This window comes from Lissotriton vulgaris, chromosome 7 (assembly GCF_964263255.1).
Source record: "Lissotriton vulgaris chromosome 7, aLisVul1.2, whole genome shotgun sequence".
NCBI classification, from domain to species: Eukaryota; Metazoa; Chordata; class Amphibia; order Caudata; family Salamandridae; genus Lissotriton; species Lissotriton vulgaris.
In genome coordinates, this window is record NC_141695.1 from 995371 (window position 1) to 1013978 (window position 18608).

The window sequence follows — 18608 nt, forward strand, 5'->3', positions numbered from 1 at the left end:
CTGCGGTGGGTCTTTGGGGATTATGATGGTTGGGTAGGAGCGGATGAGGACTTGTAGGTGGTCTCTGCCGGCGTCCTTGGTCTGTGTGGGCATGTAGAGTTTTTAAGTGTAGGTCAGTTGAGAAGTATGAGGGTCTTTTGAAGTTTATTTTATTTAAGGATCTTTTGGGGCTTACGTTCAGCGAGCAGTGTTTGGCATTCGGAGGCTTACCTTCATCTAACACCCCTCCCTCCTATGTCTTCCTCAGCTTCCTCTATGACCTGGAAGAGAAGTTTGAGGACAACATGTACACCTTCAATGTGTGTGATGTGGTCCTGAGCCACGCGGCGGACTTCCGCAAGGTGTACCTGCCCTACGTGACCAACCAGTCGTACCAGGACCAGACCTTCCAGCGTCTGCTGTAAGGAGTGGGTGCGGTGGGGGTGCGAGGGATGGGTCCTGACGGTGATGGTGGGTGCGGCGCAGTCAGGAGTGTTGTTTTACAGGACAGTTGAAAGCACAGCCAGCAGACACTACACTTACCCCCCTTCCCCTTCTCCCATTAAACATTTACCATCTACCTTACTCTTCCTTTGCCCCAACTCCCTCACATATTCTCATTTCTATAGTTCCTGGTTTTCTCCATCTTGTTTCTCTTCTCTCTCTCTCATTGGTACTCTCTGTTGTTTAATTTCCTCACTCTGTGCACACAAGTATACGCACATTCATTTCTCTCTGCCTCCTTTTCACTCTGCTTTCTTTACTTTTCACTCTGCTTTCTTTACTTTTCATGTTCCCAATTCTCTCTCTCTCCTGTTGTTTTGTTCTTTCTCATCCTTTTTTGAACTCCTGTTCTTTTTTACCTACCCCTCATTTCTTTTCATGTTCCCATTTCTCTCTCCCTCCTGTTGTTTTGTTCTTTCTCATCCTTTTTTGACCTCCTGTTCTTTATTTTACCTACCCCTCATTTCTTTTCTTTTTCTTTCTTCTTCTCATTTTTGATGAGGTTCTCTCTCCTGCTGTTTTCTTCTCTCATTTTCCTTGTTTTGGGCTCCGTTCTCCTTACAATCCTTTGTCCTCTTCCCCTCTTCCTCTATTGCATTTCCAGGGTCTCTTGCTCAGTACTCTTCTCTCCAGAGAAGGGATAAGCTTTGATCTAATCAATAAACACAGCTACATCAAAGGTCCTCAGTGCTTCTGCCCATGTGGTTTAGGGTTACGGCACTGCACACGGGCTCCACCCCAAACCAGGACTTCCTCTGCAGGGACAGCACCACCCAGTAATGTCTTATGTGCCTGTACAGCCAGTAGTGCTGCTCCACCTGAGCTGTGCATGTGAGCTACTCAGCTGGGTATGAGAATGGGCTGCAGCCTCCTCATTCCATGGCTGCCCTTCTAAGCTTCCATCTCTTCCTCCCCCAGGAGCGGTAACCCCAGGTTCCAGCAGGTGTTGGCGAGGCTGGAGAGTGACCCTGTGTGCCAGCGGCTGTCCCTCAAGTCTTTCCTCATTTTACCCTTCCAAAGGATCACGCGACTCAAGCTGCTGGTGCAGGTAACCTCAGCCAACCTCCGCCCGCTTTATTCTTGGCAGTTTCTTACCACCTGACCACCCCACTCGCTGGGCCTCTTCATCCATTCCTCTTTTTATGACCACCCCACTCTCTGGGTGTCTTTGGCCATTTCTTTTTCCTGAATGTTTCACAATGTTTCCCCAATATGCGCCTGTGCATTGCCGTACCCAGAGTTGGTCTTTGTGCCACAGTGTAACCAAGATCCGTGCCTGTGCTTTTCTGTGCCCAAGATTTGTCTCTGTCAGTGCTTCCCAATCGTTTTCGAAACACAACCCAAATGTTATAATGACAAACATTCATGGCCCACTTTGCTTCAACGGACATGAGACAGGGTAATTTTTCAATGTAATTGTTGACATGGTTTAAAATTGCTGTGAATTACCAACTAAACATACACTTTACTAAGCCAGGGCGGACAACTACGCTACGCTCGTGTAGTTTGCGAAGTTTGCGCTACTTCGCACTACGCAAATTGCACGTAGCACAGTGCGAACACACATAGCGTAGCGCATCGGTCACTTTTTGCTTGGTCATGGTCCTCAACGTCAAGTTGGCAACTGCGAGCGAGCAAAATGACAACCCCGCGAGACTTTTTCCTCCTTCGTGATCAGCAACATCAAGTTGGCGATCGCGAGCATGGAAAATAAACCTCCCAGCGAGATTCTCAATGCGGGGAGGTCAGGTTTCTCATTGAGAGTGGTCGCGTATGCTTCCGACCGCTCGCGATGAGAATCTACCAGTCCGCGTGGAGAAAGCTGCCGCTCAAGTAAAAATCTACTCAAGCGGCAGAAAACGACAGTGCGCACTGTGCAAGATGCCATTTTCAATGATTGCACAGTGCGGACAAGCATCCGGCACTGTGCAATCATCGCAAACAGCTCACTACGCCATTCGCGTAGCGCTACACGTAGCTCACGTAGTGCGAAGTGCACTTTGCGTAGCTACGCGTAGCACTACTTCACGAACTACGCCCAGGGTTACTCTTTACAATTTTGTATGCTCCTCTCTAACAGCAATTGTTTGTAAATGTCATGACCTTGGCCACGCCCTTTGATAGGTCTTTATCGGATTTTGGCCAAGAGATTGATCTTCCATAAATGCATCAGATCAGGCTTAATTTGCAAACAGATAAGTACCAGGACCCTTGTCAGGAGGCCGGTGCAGCTGCATAACCCATTGCTCTTGTCAGAGCTACCAATGATAGTACAACAACAACTAACCATCACACTCCTACAAGAGTGACTATTCCATGCCCCCAAATCTATGAGAATGTATTGGGAGCCGGTATAGGTCACATTTATTGTATATGGAATGAGTAAATACCTGTTATTGTGTTCATCTTGAAAGTTGACAGACAGTGCCACCATGTGGCAGGCTGTCATAAGTGCCGGTGTTGACAATTAAGTGCCTGTGCTGAGCACCAGAGACCACCATCTCAAATTAAGCTCTGAGCCAGACGGTGAACTGCACTGGAGCTGGGACACTTCTCATAGTGCGGTGCTGGCCTGTGGCACCTGCTCACTAAACTCACAAGGCTTCTGAAAAACTGTGGTGTTGATTAAAGGGACTTAGCACATTTCAAAAAACCCTTTTGCAGCAGAGAAGGGGTAAGGTTTTACGCATTTTTGTGTTGAAATAAAGCCCAGTGGTGCATTTGAACTCCATATACATATTTCAGTTTTATTTAGCACTAACACTGCCCAAGGGCATTGGAGTAGTTTACAAACGTGCAAGATTACATTACCTAAGGTCAGATTCATTTTATTTTAAACACCCAATATTAAATAATTTGCCCAGAGCCAACGCCGGGACTTGAACCGGGTTCCTACATCCTAAGTCGGCAGCTCTGGCTTTTAGGTAAAATCCATATTTCTCAATTTATATGTGTCGTAATTTGACGATGGCTGGGTTAGCGCTTAGCTTTGCTACACGTTATTTCCCTTAACTTGGCCTTATTCGAAAACGCCATTTTGTATGCTACGGCGGCCATTTTAGGGAATGAGCGGCCTCGTGGTCAGTATGCCCTTTTGTCCTTTGTCCGTGCCACTGACCACTCGAGTTTGCCCAGCAACAGGCTATTTTTAGTAACGGTCAAGCCTGTACATGCACAGTTCCGACTGACCAGTCACCCCTTAGGAATGTTCCGCCAAACTGACCAGTGGTGTTGTAACCCCTCCCATGAGTTGGCTGTGTTCCAAAAATGACCATATATGTACCTAAACTTTGTAACCTTGTACCGCCTACCTTTTTATTACTGTAAATCTGTATAAAAGAAGGACTCGCACCAACGTTCGGTGTGATACTTCTTGCATTGCCTAAGGGTGCTGTAGGAATGTACCACCACCCCATGGGGTCTTAATAAACTTGTCTTTTGTACTTTTCAGTTTCCGTGCCAACAGTTCTTATGGTGTAAGTGGGTATTCTGCGGAGCATGTAGGCCTTGGGAACCCAATACCACAGACATACACAAGGGCGATGATTGTGAATGATTACTTTTAGTGAGCGCGTTCTCTGTTGAAGTGGCTTTGATAAGTTAAAAAGCAGCAACTGGAATTCTCAGCCCGAATTCAGCTTGGGCATACTTGCGAGGGTTTGTTTTATAATTGAACTTAGGACTTCGTTCAGCCCCTTTACTCTGTATTTTTAGAGTCGGGTGCGGTCATCCATGTGACATGACCGAAGTGAAGTCTATTACTAAAGCCTCACGCGGTGGTGTGCTGTAAATTACAGACAAAACATTTTCCACAGCACTATAGAGCATCGGAATGATAGATGTGAGAAAGAAGGTTCAGGGAATACTGATCAAGTAAAGGTGTCTTGATTTGTTGTGATCATATTAAAATCTTTGGAGCATAATATCAAGAACAGAGTAAAGATTATCGCCAAACTGCCGCCAAAGCGGCGATAATGGTCTTGATAATGTCGTAGAGAATTCCAATAGAACTCCAGGTTCACACCAGAACCTGGGCTTCTATGGGAATTCACAAGGGCGTATTATCAACCCCATTATTGCCGCTTTAGCAGCAGTTTCCTGCCGATAAAGCAGCGATAATGTTAATGCTGTTTCTTGATAATATGCCCCTTTGTTTCCATCACACTTCAGAATTACAAAACAAGGGCTTCACTTTTGCTTTTCTAACTGCTGATATATTCTGAAATGTGACAGCTCATTTACAGGTATTTACATTTTGTTTTGTTTTATAAAAACAACATCCTATGACCTTTCCTTTCAAGCTCCCTGGACCCCCCACAAGATTGTCACTTTAAATACTCCTCAGCAGCTGTTTGTCTGTCTTTCTTGTTTCTGTTTTGCTGAATTTGATTCTTGTTGCTGTACATTTCTGTCTCTGTGTAACATGGACTGGTCACTCTAAGGACCCACACTTTGCTCCTTGTTTCATTCAATCTTGTGTTAGCCACTCTCCCAATAATGCTCAGAGCCAGTGTGCCTGCGAGTTGTGTTGTGGAGCCTGGTGTGACAGGTGTCATCTACCTCACGTCCTCTTTGTCTCCTCTTCTTGTTGTGCTCCCTTGTGTGGACCTGTCTTCTTGATCCTGCCACACACCTGTTGTAAACCCCGCCCCTTTCCTTGCGCTTCCCACTTGCCTCCACCCCCAGGGGATTCATTTCTTTACATCCCTATTGAGAGGTTTTGCTGCCCTCACTGAGCTCTCCCTGTGTCTCCAACAGAACATACTGAAGCGAACGCGTCCTGGCTCGCGAGAGGAAGCTCCGGCCACACAAGCCTACAGCCTTCTGGAACAGGTATGAGTTAACGTCACCCTAGGTACATGAACCTACAACCTACTGTAGTAAAGTAGTCCATGCTGGTAGGATGTAGTTTAAGTAGGTTTATTCAAATAGATCGACATGTAGCTCAGATCCTCTACAGCAGGAAGTTAGAGTCTGTAGAGCAGCCCCATCAGGAGCAGCCTGCTAACTGCTCAGCCCCATCCATCAACCGTCACCACTATCACCAGTCACTCAAGCATGCCACACACAGCCCACACACCAACACTCCACACAGAACACTCACACCAGTCACCCAACCATCTCACACACGGCCCACACACCAACACTCCACACAGAACACTCACACCAGTCACCCAAGCATGCCACACACGGCCCTCACACCAACACTCCACACAGAACACTCACACCAGTCACCCAACCATCTCACACACGGCCCACACACCAACACTCCACACAGAACACTCACACCAGTCACCCAACCATCTCACACACGGCCCACACACCAACACTCCACACAGAACACTCACACCAGTCACCCAAGCATGCCACACACAGCCCACACAACAACACTCCACACAGAACACTCACACCAGTCACTCAAGCATCTCACACACGGCCCACACACCAACACTCCACACAGAACACTCACACCAGTCACCCAACCATCTCACACACGGCCCACACACCAACACTCCACACAGAACACTCACACCAGTCACTCAAGCATGCCACACACAGCCCACACAACAACACTCCACACAGAACACTCACACCAGTCACCCAACCATCTCACACACGGCCCACACACCAACACTCCACACAGAACACTCACACCAGTCACCCAAGCATGCCACACACGGCCCTCACACCAACACTCCACACAGAACACTCACACCAGTCACCCAAGCATGCCACACACAGCCCACACAACAACACTCCACACAGAACACTCACACAAGTTACCCAAGCATGCCACACACAGCGCACACACCAACACTCCACACAGAACACTCACACCAGTCACCCAACCATCTCACACACGGCCCAACCACCAACACTCCACACAGAACACTCACACCAGTCACCCAACCATCTCACACACGGCCCACACACCAACACTCCACACAGAACACTCACACCAGTCACCCAAGCATGCCACACACGGCCCTCACACCAACACTCCACACAGAACACTCACACCAGTCACCCAAGCATGCCACACACAGCCCACACAACAACACTCCACACAGAACACTCACACCAGTCACTCAAGCATGCCACACACAGCCCACACAACAACACTCCACACAGAACACTCACACCAGTCACCCAAGCATGCCACACACGGCCCTCACACCAACACTCCACACAGAACACTCACACCAGTCACCCAAGCATGCCACACACAGCCCACACAACAACACTCCACACAGAACACTCACACAAGTTACCCAAGCATGCCACACACAGCGCACACACCAACACTCCACACAGAACACTCACACCAGTCACCCAACCATCTCACACACGGCCCACACACCAACACTCCACACAGAACACTCACACCAGTCACCCAACCATCTCACACACGGCCCACACACCAACACTCCACACAGAACACTCACACCAGTCACCCAAGCATGCTACACACGGCCCTCACACCAACACTCCACACAGAACACTCACACCAGTCACCCAAGCATGCCACACACAGCCCACACAACAACACTCCACACAGAACACTCACACCAGTCACTCAAGCATGCCACACACAGCCCACACAACAACACTCCACACAGAACACTCACACCAGTCACCCAACCATCTCACACACGGCCCACACACCAACACTCCACACAGAACACTCACACCAGTCACCCAACCATCTCACACACGGCCCACACACCAACACTCCACACAGAACACTCACACCAGTCACCCAAGCATGCCACACACGGCCCACACACCAACACTCCACACAGAACACTCACACCAGTCACCCAAGCATGCCACACACAGCCCACACACCAACACTCCACACAGAACACTCACACCAGTCACCCAACCATCTCACACACGGCCCACACACCAACACTCCACACAGAACACTCACACCAGTCACCCAAGCATGCCACACACGGCCCTCACACCAACACTCCACACAGAACACTCACACCAGTCACCCAACCATCTCACACACGGCCCTCACACCAACACTCCACACAGAACACTCACACCAGTCACCCAAGCATGCCACACACAGCCCACACAACAACACTCCACACAGAACACTCACACCAGTCACTCAAGCATCTCACACACGGCCCACACACCAACACTCCACACAGAACACTCACACCAGTCACCCAACCATCTCACACACGGCCCACACACCAACACTCCACACAGAACACTCACACCAGTCACTCAAGCATGCCACACACGGCCCACACACCAACACTCCACACAGAACACTCACACCAGTCACCCAAGCATGCCACACACGGCCCTCACACCAACACTCCACACAGAACACTCACACCAGTCACCCAAGCATGCCACACACAGCCCACACAACAACACTCCACACAGAACACTCACACCAGTCACCCAACCATCTCACACACGGCCCACACACCAACACTCCACACAGAACACTCACACCAGTCACCCAACCATCTCACACACGGCCCACACACCAACACTCCACACAGAACACTCACACCAGTCACCCAAGCATGCCACACACGGCCCACACACCAACACTCCACACAGAACACTCACACCAGTCACCCAAGCATGCCACACACAGCCCACACACCAACACTCCACACAGAACACTCACACCAGTCACCCAACCATCTCACACACGGCCCACACACCAACACTCCACACAGAACACTCACACCAGTCACCCAAGCATGCCACACACGGCCCTCACACCAACACTCCACACAGAACACTCACACCAGTCACCCAACCATCTCACACACGGCCCACACACCAACACTCCACACAGAACACTCACACCAGTCACCCAACCATCTCACACACGGCCCACACACCAACACTCCACACAGAACACTCACACCAGTCACCCAAGCATGCCACACACGGCCCTCACACCAACACTCCACACAGAACACTCACACCAGTCACCCAAGCATGCCACACACAGCCCACACAACAACACTCCACACAGAACACTCACACCAGTCACCCAGCCATCTCACACACGGCCCACACACCAACACTCCACACAGAACACTCACACCAGTCACCCAAGCATGCCACACACGGCCCTCACACCAACACTCCACACAGAACACTCACACCAGTCACCCAAGCATGCCACACACAGCCCACACAACAACACTCCACACAGAACACTCACACAAGTTACCCAAGCATGCCACACACAGCGCACACACCAACACTCCACACAGAACACTCACACCAGTCACCCAACCATCTCACACACGGCCCACACACCAACACTCCACACAGAACACTCACACCAGTCACCCAACCATCTCACACACGGCCCACACACCAACACTCCACACAGAACACTCACACCAGTCACCCAAGCATGCCACACACGGCCCTCACACCAACACTCCACACAGAACACTCACACCAGTCACCCAAGCATGCCACACACAGCCCACACAACAACACTCCACACAGAACACTCACACCAGTCACTCAAGCATGCCACACACAGCCCACACAACAACACTCCACACAGAACACTCACACCAGTCACCCAAGCATGCCACACACGGCCCTCACACCAACACTCCACACAGAACACTCACACCAGTCACCCAAGCATGCCACACACAGCCCACACAACAACACTCCACACAGAACACTCACACAAGTTACCCAAGCATGCCACACACAGCGCACACACCAACACTCCACACAGAACACTCACACCAGTCACCCAAGCATGCCACACACGGCCCACACACCAACACTCCACACAGAACACTCACACCAGTCACCCAACCATCTCACACACGGCCCACACACCAACACTCCACACAGAACACTCACACCAGTCACCCAAGCATGCCACACACGGCCCTCACACCAACACTCCACACAGAACACTCACACCAGTCACCCAAGCATGCCACACACAGCCCACACAACAACACTCCACACAGAACACTCACACAAGTTACCCAAGCATGCCACACACAGCGCACACACCAACACTCCACACAGAACACTCACACCAGTCACCCAACCATCTCACACACGGCCCACACACCAACACTCCACACAGAACACTCACACCAGTCACCCAAGCATGCCACACACAGCCCACACAACAACACTCCACACAGAACACTCACACAAGTTACCCAAGCATGCCACACACAGCGCACACACCAACACTCCACACAGAACACTCACACCAGTCACCCAACCATCTCACACACGGCCCACACACCAACACTCCACACAGAACACTCACACCAGTCACCCAAGCATGCCACACACGGCCCTCACACCAACACTCCACACAGAACACTCACACCAGTCACCCAAGCATGCAACACATGGCCCACACACCAACACTCCACACAGAACACTCACACAAGTTACCCAAGCATGCCACACACAGCGCACACACCAACACTCCACACAGAACACTCACACCAGTCACCCAACCATCTCACACACGGCCCACACACCAACACTCCACACAGAACACTCACACCAGTCACCCAAGCATGCCACACACGGCCCTCACACCAACACTCCACACAGAACACTCACACCAGTCACCCAAGCATGTTACACACCGCCCTCACACCAACACTCCACACAGAACACTCACACCAGTCACCCAAGCATGCCACACACGGCCCTCACACCAACATTCAACAAGAACACGAACACCAGTCACCCAAGCATGTTACCCACGGCCCGCACACCAACATTCCACACGGAACACTCACACCAGTCACCCAAGCATACCACACACGGCCCACACACCAACACTCCACACGGAACACTCACACCAGTCACCCAAGCATGCCACACACGGCCCGCACACCAACATTCCACACGGAACACTCACACCAGTCACCCAACCATCTCACACATGGCCCACACACCAACACTCTACACGGAACACTCACACCAGTCACCCAAGCATGACACACACGGCCCACACACCAACACTCCACACAGAACACTCACACCAGTCACCCAAGCATGCCACACAGGGCCCTCACACCAACACTCCACACAGAACACTCACACCAGTCACCCAAGCATGTTACACACCGCCCTGACACCAACACTCCACACAGAACACTCACACCAGTCACCCAAGCATGCCAAACACGGCCCTCACACCAACATTCAACAAGAACACTAACACCAGTCACCCAAGCATGTTACCCACGGCCCGCACACCAACATTCCACACGGAACACTCACACCAGTCACCTAAGCATGCCACACACAGCCCACACGCCAACACTCCACACGGAACACTCACACCAGTCACCCAAGCATGCCACACACGGCCCGCACACCAACATTCCACACGGAACACTCACACCAGTCACCCAAGCATGCCACACACGGCCCACACACCAACACTCTACACGGAACACTCACACTAGTCACCCAAGCATGACACACACGGCCCACACACCAACACTCCACAAAGAACACTCACACCAGTCACCCAAGCATGACACACACGGCCCACACACCAACACTCCACACAGAACACTCACACCAGTCACCCAAGCATGCCACACATGGCCCACAAACCAACACTCCACACAGAACACTCACACCAGTCACCCAAGCATGTAACACACGGCCCTCACACCAACATTCAACAAGAACACTAACACCTGCCACCCAAGCATGCCACACACGGCCCGCACACCAACATTCAACAAGAAAACTCACACCAGTCACCCAAGCATGTTACACACGGCCCGCACACCAACATTCCACACAGAACACTCACACCAGTCACCCAAGCATGTTACACACGGCCCGCACACCAACATTCAACAAGAACACTCACACAAGTCACCCAAGCATGCCACACACGGCCCGCACACCAACACTCCACACAGAACACTCACACCAGTCACCCAAGCATGACACACACGGCCCGCACACCAACATTCAACAAGAACACTAACACCAGTCACCCAAGCATGATACACACGGCCCGCACACCAACATTCCACAAGGAACACTCACACCAGTCACCCAAGCATGCCACACACGGCCCACACACCAACACTCCACACAGAACACTCACACCAGTCACCCAAGCATGCCACACACGGCCCACACACCAACACTCCACACAGAACACTCACACCAGCCACCCAAGCATGCCACACACGGCCCACACACCAACACTCCACACAGAACACTCACACCAGTCACCCAAGCATGCCACACATGGCCCACAAACCAACACTCCACACAGAACACTCACACCAGTCACCCAAGCATGTTACACACGGCCCTCACACCAACATTCAACAAGAACACTAACACCAGTCACCCAAGCATGACACACACGGCCCGCACACCAACATTCAACAAGAACACTAACACCAGTCACCCAAGCATGATACACACGGCCCGCACACCAACATTCCACAAGGAACACTCACACCAGTCACCCAAGCATGCCACACACGGCCCACACACCAACACTCTACACAGAACACTCACACCAGTCACCCAAGCATGCCACACACGGCCCACACACCAACACTCCACACAGAACACTCACACCAGCCACCCAAGCATGCCACACACGGCCCACACACCAACACTCCACACAGAACACTCACACCAGTCACCCAAGCATGCCACACATGGCCCACAAACCAACACTCCACACAGAACACTCACACCAGTCACCCAAGCATGTTACACACGGCCCTCACACCAACATTCAACAAGAACACTAACACCAGTCACCCAAGCATGCCACACACGGCCCGCACACCAACATTCAACAAGAACACTCACACCAGTCACCCAAGCATGACACACACGGCCCACACACCAACACTCCACACAGAACACTCACACCAGTCACCCAAGCATGCCACACATGGCCCACAAACCAACACTCCACACAGAACACTCACACCAGTCACCCAAGCATGTAACACACGGCCCTCACACCAACATTCAACAAGAACACTAACACCTGCCACCCAAGCATGCCACACACGGCCCGCACACCAACATTCAACAAGAAAACTCACACCAGTCACCCAAGCATGTTACACACGGCCCGCACACCAACATTCCACACAGAACACTCACACCAGTCACCCAAGCATGTTACACACGGCCCGCACACCAACATTCAACAAGAACACTCACACAAGTCACCCAAGCATGCCACACACGGCCCGCACACCAACACTCCACACAGAACACTCACACCAGTCACCCAAGCATGACACACACGGCCCGCACACCAACATTCAACAAGAACACTAACACCAGTCACCCAAGCATGATACACACGGCCCGCACACCAACATTCCACAAGGAACACTCACACCAGTCACCCAAGCATGCCACACACGGCCCACACACCAACACTCCACACAGAACACTCACACCAGTCACCCAAGCATGCCACACACGGCCCACACACCAACACTCCACACAGAACACTCACACCAGCCACCCAAGCATGCCACACACGGCCCACACACCAACACTCCACACAGAACACTCACACCAGTCACCCAAGCATGCCACACATGGCCCACAAACCAACACTCCACACAGAACACTCACACCAGTCACCCAAGCATGTTACACACGGCCCTCACACCAACATTCAACAAGAACACTAACACCAGTCACCCAAGCATGACACACACGGCCCGCACACCAACATTCAACAAGAACACTAACACCAGTCACCCAAGCATGATACACACGGCCCGCACACCAACATTCCACAAGGAACACTCACACCAGTCACCCAAGCATGCCACACACGGCCCACACACCAACACTCTACACAGAACACTCACACCAGTCACCCAAGCATGCCACACACGGCCCACACACCAACACTCCACACAGAACACTCACACCAGCCACCCAAGCATGCCACACACGGCCCACACACCAACACTCCACACAGAACACTCACACCAGTCACCCAAGCATGCCACACATGGCCCACAAACCAACACTCCACACAGAACACTCACACCAGTCACCCAAGCATGTTACACACGGCCCTCACACCAACATTCAACAAGAACACTAACACCAGTCACCCAAGCATGCCACACACGGCCCGCACACCAACATTCAACAAGAACACTCACACCAGTCACCCAAGCATGACACACACGGCCCGCACACCAACACTCCACACAGAACACTCACACCAGTCACCCAAGCATGCCACCCATGGCCCACACACCAACATTCCACACAGAACACTCACACCAGTCACCCAAGCATGTCATACACGGCCCGCACACCAACATTCCACACGGAACACTCACACCAGTCACCCAAGCATGCCACACACGGCCCACACACCAACATTCCACACGGAACACTCACACTGGCTGAGCAGCAAGGAACAAGATAACATAGAACATAATTACACAACATGAAGATACTACATTACCTCCTTCCTATAAAATAGAAGAATAAAGAATCTAAACTTTTAAAATATTAAACAACAAAGTATGACCAGGGGAAACCATCATGAGAGGGAAAAAACCACACCAGGAGGAAAGATACATACAAAATAACCATCCTCCTCAGTCAATAAAGAAAAGAAAACAAAAGAATAATGTGTACACTTCTCATGTACGGAGAACAAACATGTATAAATGTGCAAAAGGGGACTAAAACCCAAATTCCTGTCCCAAATAAGGGACCAAAACCCAGTTGAAAGGTAGTGAAAAGCACCCACTAAAACAAAAACGAATGTGCAGCACACAACTAAACTAAAAATCCATTCTCTGTGCTAAAAATAAAACCCTGTAAGATAACCCTCATGTAAGGGTACAGTGACGTAATGTATGGGCATAGGACTAAAACCCATTCCTCCCTGAAAGAGTAACAAACCCTTAACCCAACCCTCTTGTAAGGGTACTGTGTCGAAAAATGGGAAAATAGGACTAAAACCCATAGTCACATCAGGGCAACAGGAACCCCCTCCCCAACATATACAACATCCCGCAAATGACACACAGACACAAGTGTTAAGAATGGGAAAAGTTGCTGCAGGTTTATTATTACATACAACATTATGTAAACACGGTGGGTTATCTTACGGGCGATCTAAGGGCAGGCCGCATTCTCGCCACCTGCCTTTTCTGAATCGTTTTTGGCCACTATAGGTGTGGCAGGGTATACTCAGACATGAGTCCCTTTCTCACTGCACCATCAGGATTCAAGCAAGCGGGCCGAAGACGGCTGAAATGCCAGGAACCGGTCCCCGGTAGCTTGTCTCCTTTCTGGTAAAGAATTGGATTGGTTGTTTAGTCTGCCCTGTTCCCATGATGCACTGGGCCAGGGACAGACTGATTTGCATATAGCCAGGTTCTGAGCTGGGATGGGGCAGTGAGATAAATAACGGTGATGGATCAAGCCCTGATCTTTGGACTGGGTAAGAGTGGTCTGCTCAATTCAGACACTCTGTTCATCACCACCCCCTTTTTGTAAATCGTTTTTGGCCACTATAGGTGTGGCAGGGTATACTCAGACATGAGTGCCTTTCTCACTGCTCCATCAGGATTCAAACAAGCTGGGCCGAAGACGGCTGAAATGCCAGAAACCGGTCCCCGGTAGCTTGTCTCCTTTCTGGTGAAGAATTGGCTTGGTAGTTTAGTCTGCCCTGTTCCCATGATGCACTGGGCCAGGGACAGACTGATTTGCATATAGCCAGGTTCTGAGCTGGGATGGTGCAGTGAGATAAATAACGGTGATGGATCAAGCCCTGATCTTTGGACTGGGTAAGAGTGGTCTGCTCAATTCAGACACTCTGTTCATCACCACCCCCTTTTTGTAAATCGTTTTTGGCCACTATAGGTGTGGCAGGGTATACTCAGACATGAGTCCCTTTCTCACTGCACCATCAGGATTCAAGCAAGCCGGGCCGGAGACGGCTGAAATGCCAGAAACCGGTCCCCGGTTGCTTGTCTCCTTTCTGGTGAAGAATTGGCTTGGTAGTTTAGTCTGCCCTGTTCCCATGATGCACTGGGCCAGGGACAGACTGATTTGCATATAGCCAGGTTCTGATCTGGGATGGTGCAGTGAGATAAATAACGGTGATGGATCAAGCCCTGATCTTTGGACTGGGTAAGAGTGGTCTGCTTAATTCAGACACTCTGTTCATCACCACCCCCTTTTCTGAATCGTTTTGGGCCACTATAGGTGTGGCAGGGTATACTCAGACATGAGCCCCTTTCTCACTGCACCATCAGGATTCAAGCAAGCCGGGCCGAAGACGGCTGAAATGCCAGAAACCGGTCCCCGGTAGCTTGTCTCCTTTCTGGTGAAGAATTGGCTTGGTAGTTTAGTCTGCCCTGTTCCCATGATGCACTGGGCCAGGGACAGACTGATTTGCATATAGCCAGGTTCTGATCTGGGATGGTGCAGTGAGATAAATAACGGTGATGGATCAAGCCCTGATCTTTGGACTGGGTAAGAGTGGTCTGCTTAATTCAGACACTCTGTTCATCACCACCCCCTTTTCTGAATCGTTTTGGGCCACTATAGGTGTGGCAGGGTATACTCAGACATGAGCCCCTTTCTCACTGCACCATCAGGATTCAAGCAAGCCGGGCCGAAGACGGCTGAAATGCCAGAAACCGGTCCCCGGTAGCTTGTCTCCTTTCTGGTGAAGAATTGGCTTGGTAGTTTAGTCTGCCCTGTTCCCATGATGCACTGGGCCAGGGACAGACTGATTTGCATATAGCCAGGTTCTGAGCTGGGATGGTGCAGTGAGATAAATAACGGTGATGGATCAAGCCCTGATCTTTGGACTGGGTAAGAGAGGTCTGCTTAATTCAGACACTCTGTTCATCACCACCCCCTTTTCTGAATCGCTGATGAGCCAATCAGCACAGTGGCGAACCACCCAACTGCTGCACCATTATGGTAATCACACTACTCACGCCCCTTGCGGGGGATCTAGGCAAACCCCCGGTTGCACAGGCCCACAACTGCCCGAAGGACTACTGGGGCGCAGACACGGGTTCCTAGACCTCCCATGAGGTTCTAGGTTAGGCTCTGGCACCCCTATGTGCCATCTGAAGTACAGTGTTGCACCTCTCTGCTTCCGGATCGCCCAGTAACTCACATGCAACGAAAAAAGGAACACGATAAAACTCCATTAGGAGCCCCCCCCCCCCGCTGACACTCTGGGATATGAAGGACTGGGTTATTTAAGACCCAGCGGTGCCAGGGGACAACACCTGAAACCTTCGTGGGTAACCTGCTCCGGCGTACTAATGACAGAGACACGGGACACTTCCTTCGGCGTCAAAGATTCAAGGTTTATTTACTGCAGGGAACACAGAAGTCACAGGAAGTACAACGAATGTAGGTTCGAGGAGACTGCTTCAAATTGGTACTGTGGATCGCTCCTTTTATACGAATTTCTCCCATAAGGTTGCATGGTACACAAAGGTTTACAACTCGGTTCCCATAATTATCCCCGAGAGGGGTCACTTTGGTCGCTTTGATACATCCAAGGTCCGGGGCATAAGTGCGGAAACATTTGGCGGTTCCCAACTGTAAAAACCCATCTTCTCACCATTAGTACATTCCAATCGGCAGTAAGACAGATCGAAGAAGGAACAAGGACAGGTGCAGAGGAAGATGGAAACAGTGGGGAGATCGAAAAGGGTGTAAAAGGGGAGGTATCAGGAAACACGAGCTACATGCATCAAAGGGACGTGCCTAATGAGATGCACGGCTGAGACAATAGACCAGCACGGCAAGATGAGCCTCGGGCGGGGCCATCTGTCTTGCAGCATCATCCCCCTCATCATAAAGACATTTTCAAAGAACATGTTTTTTCCCTGGATGTTTTGGGAATCCCAGGGTCGCGAAACGGACAACGTCCATTCGCTGGCTACTTGAGGGCAAGAGACAAAATGGATGCCGTATCTAAGATGGAACCCGTGGGTACAGATGAATAACCCACGTAACAAACGAACGGTTTGAGTTAGCACAGCGAAACTGTGCACACTTACTAAACTCGTCATTTGCGGTTCGTAGATACCAGACTCAACCATATTCGTACGAGTCGAAAACACCACTTACAATGGTCACGGAACCTCAGACGCTCCTTTTGCCCTCATGTAGGCAAGCACTAGTCGGAATCATACTCGATATTCATCAGACCATCTAGATGTTGCTGTAACATAGCTCTGTCCAACCGAGTCCCCCTGGTAACAGGTGGCTGTCTTATACACGTTGTAGCGCAAAGGCCACATAAGGCAGGACCACACTGCACACAAAGGCAACACGTGAACAGGAATGCCACAACGACTCCGATGATCATCAGAATCTTCCAACCCCAAGTCGACATCAGGCCCCAAAACCACCCAAGTAGCGTCCAATCCCCTACATCCACGTGTATGGATTCGGAGATCTTATGCAACTTTGAGATGGCTTGATAGACGGTCGGAGCATTATCTGGAATGAAAATACAGCAGCTCGAATGGATCACCTTACATACCCCACCTCGATCTGCTAAGATCACGTCTAAAACCATACGGTTTTGTAACGTCATAAGTCTATCCGCCTGAAGTTCTGTGGTGATATTACCAAGGGCACTGGCAGTAATATTAGCTGTCGATTACACCACTCGAGTCAACTGTCTCAGGTTCCTACTATTAACCATAGGCCCCCAAAACGGGAGGAAACCCTTGAAAAAGTCTCCTGCCTCTTGACCGGCAGTATCCTCTTCGCTAATTACGCCTCTCACAACTCTAGTTTTGTGATAGTCTGTGTCTACAGTGAACGTCGGAGGCAACAGATTTGCGATAAAACATGAGCCCATAAAGTCAGAGGGCAACCATGCATACGCACGATCGTGGCAAACAAAGTATGTACCCTTGGCAGCCAGAAACACAGGGGACGAGACCATCGGCAGAATGTAATTCTCGGTGCAAGCACTCTCTCCTAGTCGGGCTTTCGATCTTCGGCCACGACCCATTAGACAAAAATTACCAATGTGGGGTACGACCCATAACGGAGGCGAGCTTTTAAGCTGTTTTTCA

General features: G+C 50.7%; 1 protein-coding gene across 1 annotated transcript in view; it reads left to right on the forward strand.

Annotated features, from left to right (window-relative positions):
• LOC147700475 (uncharacterized) overlaps positions 1 to 18608 on the forward strand; it is a 466495-nt gene that overhangs the window by 290253 nt on the left and 157634 nt on the right. Inside the window, exons 7-9 of the mRNA XM_086929643.1 lie at positions 248 to 400; positions 1402 to 1531; positions 5242 to 5316. Of these exons, the coding sequence (XP_086785769.1) occupies positions 248 to 400; positions 1402 to 1531; positions 5242 to 5316 (358 nt within the window). The remainder of the gene's footprint in view (positions 1 to 247; positions 401 to 1401; positions 1532 to 5241; positions 5317 to 18608) is intronic.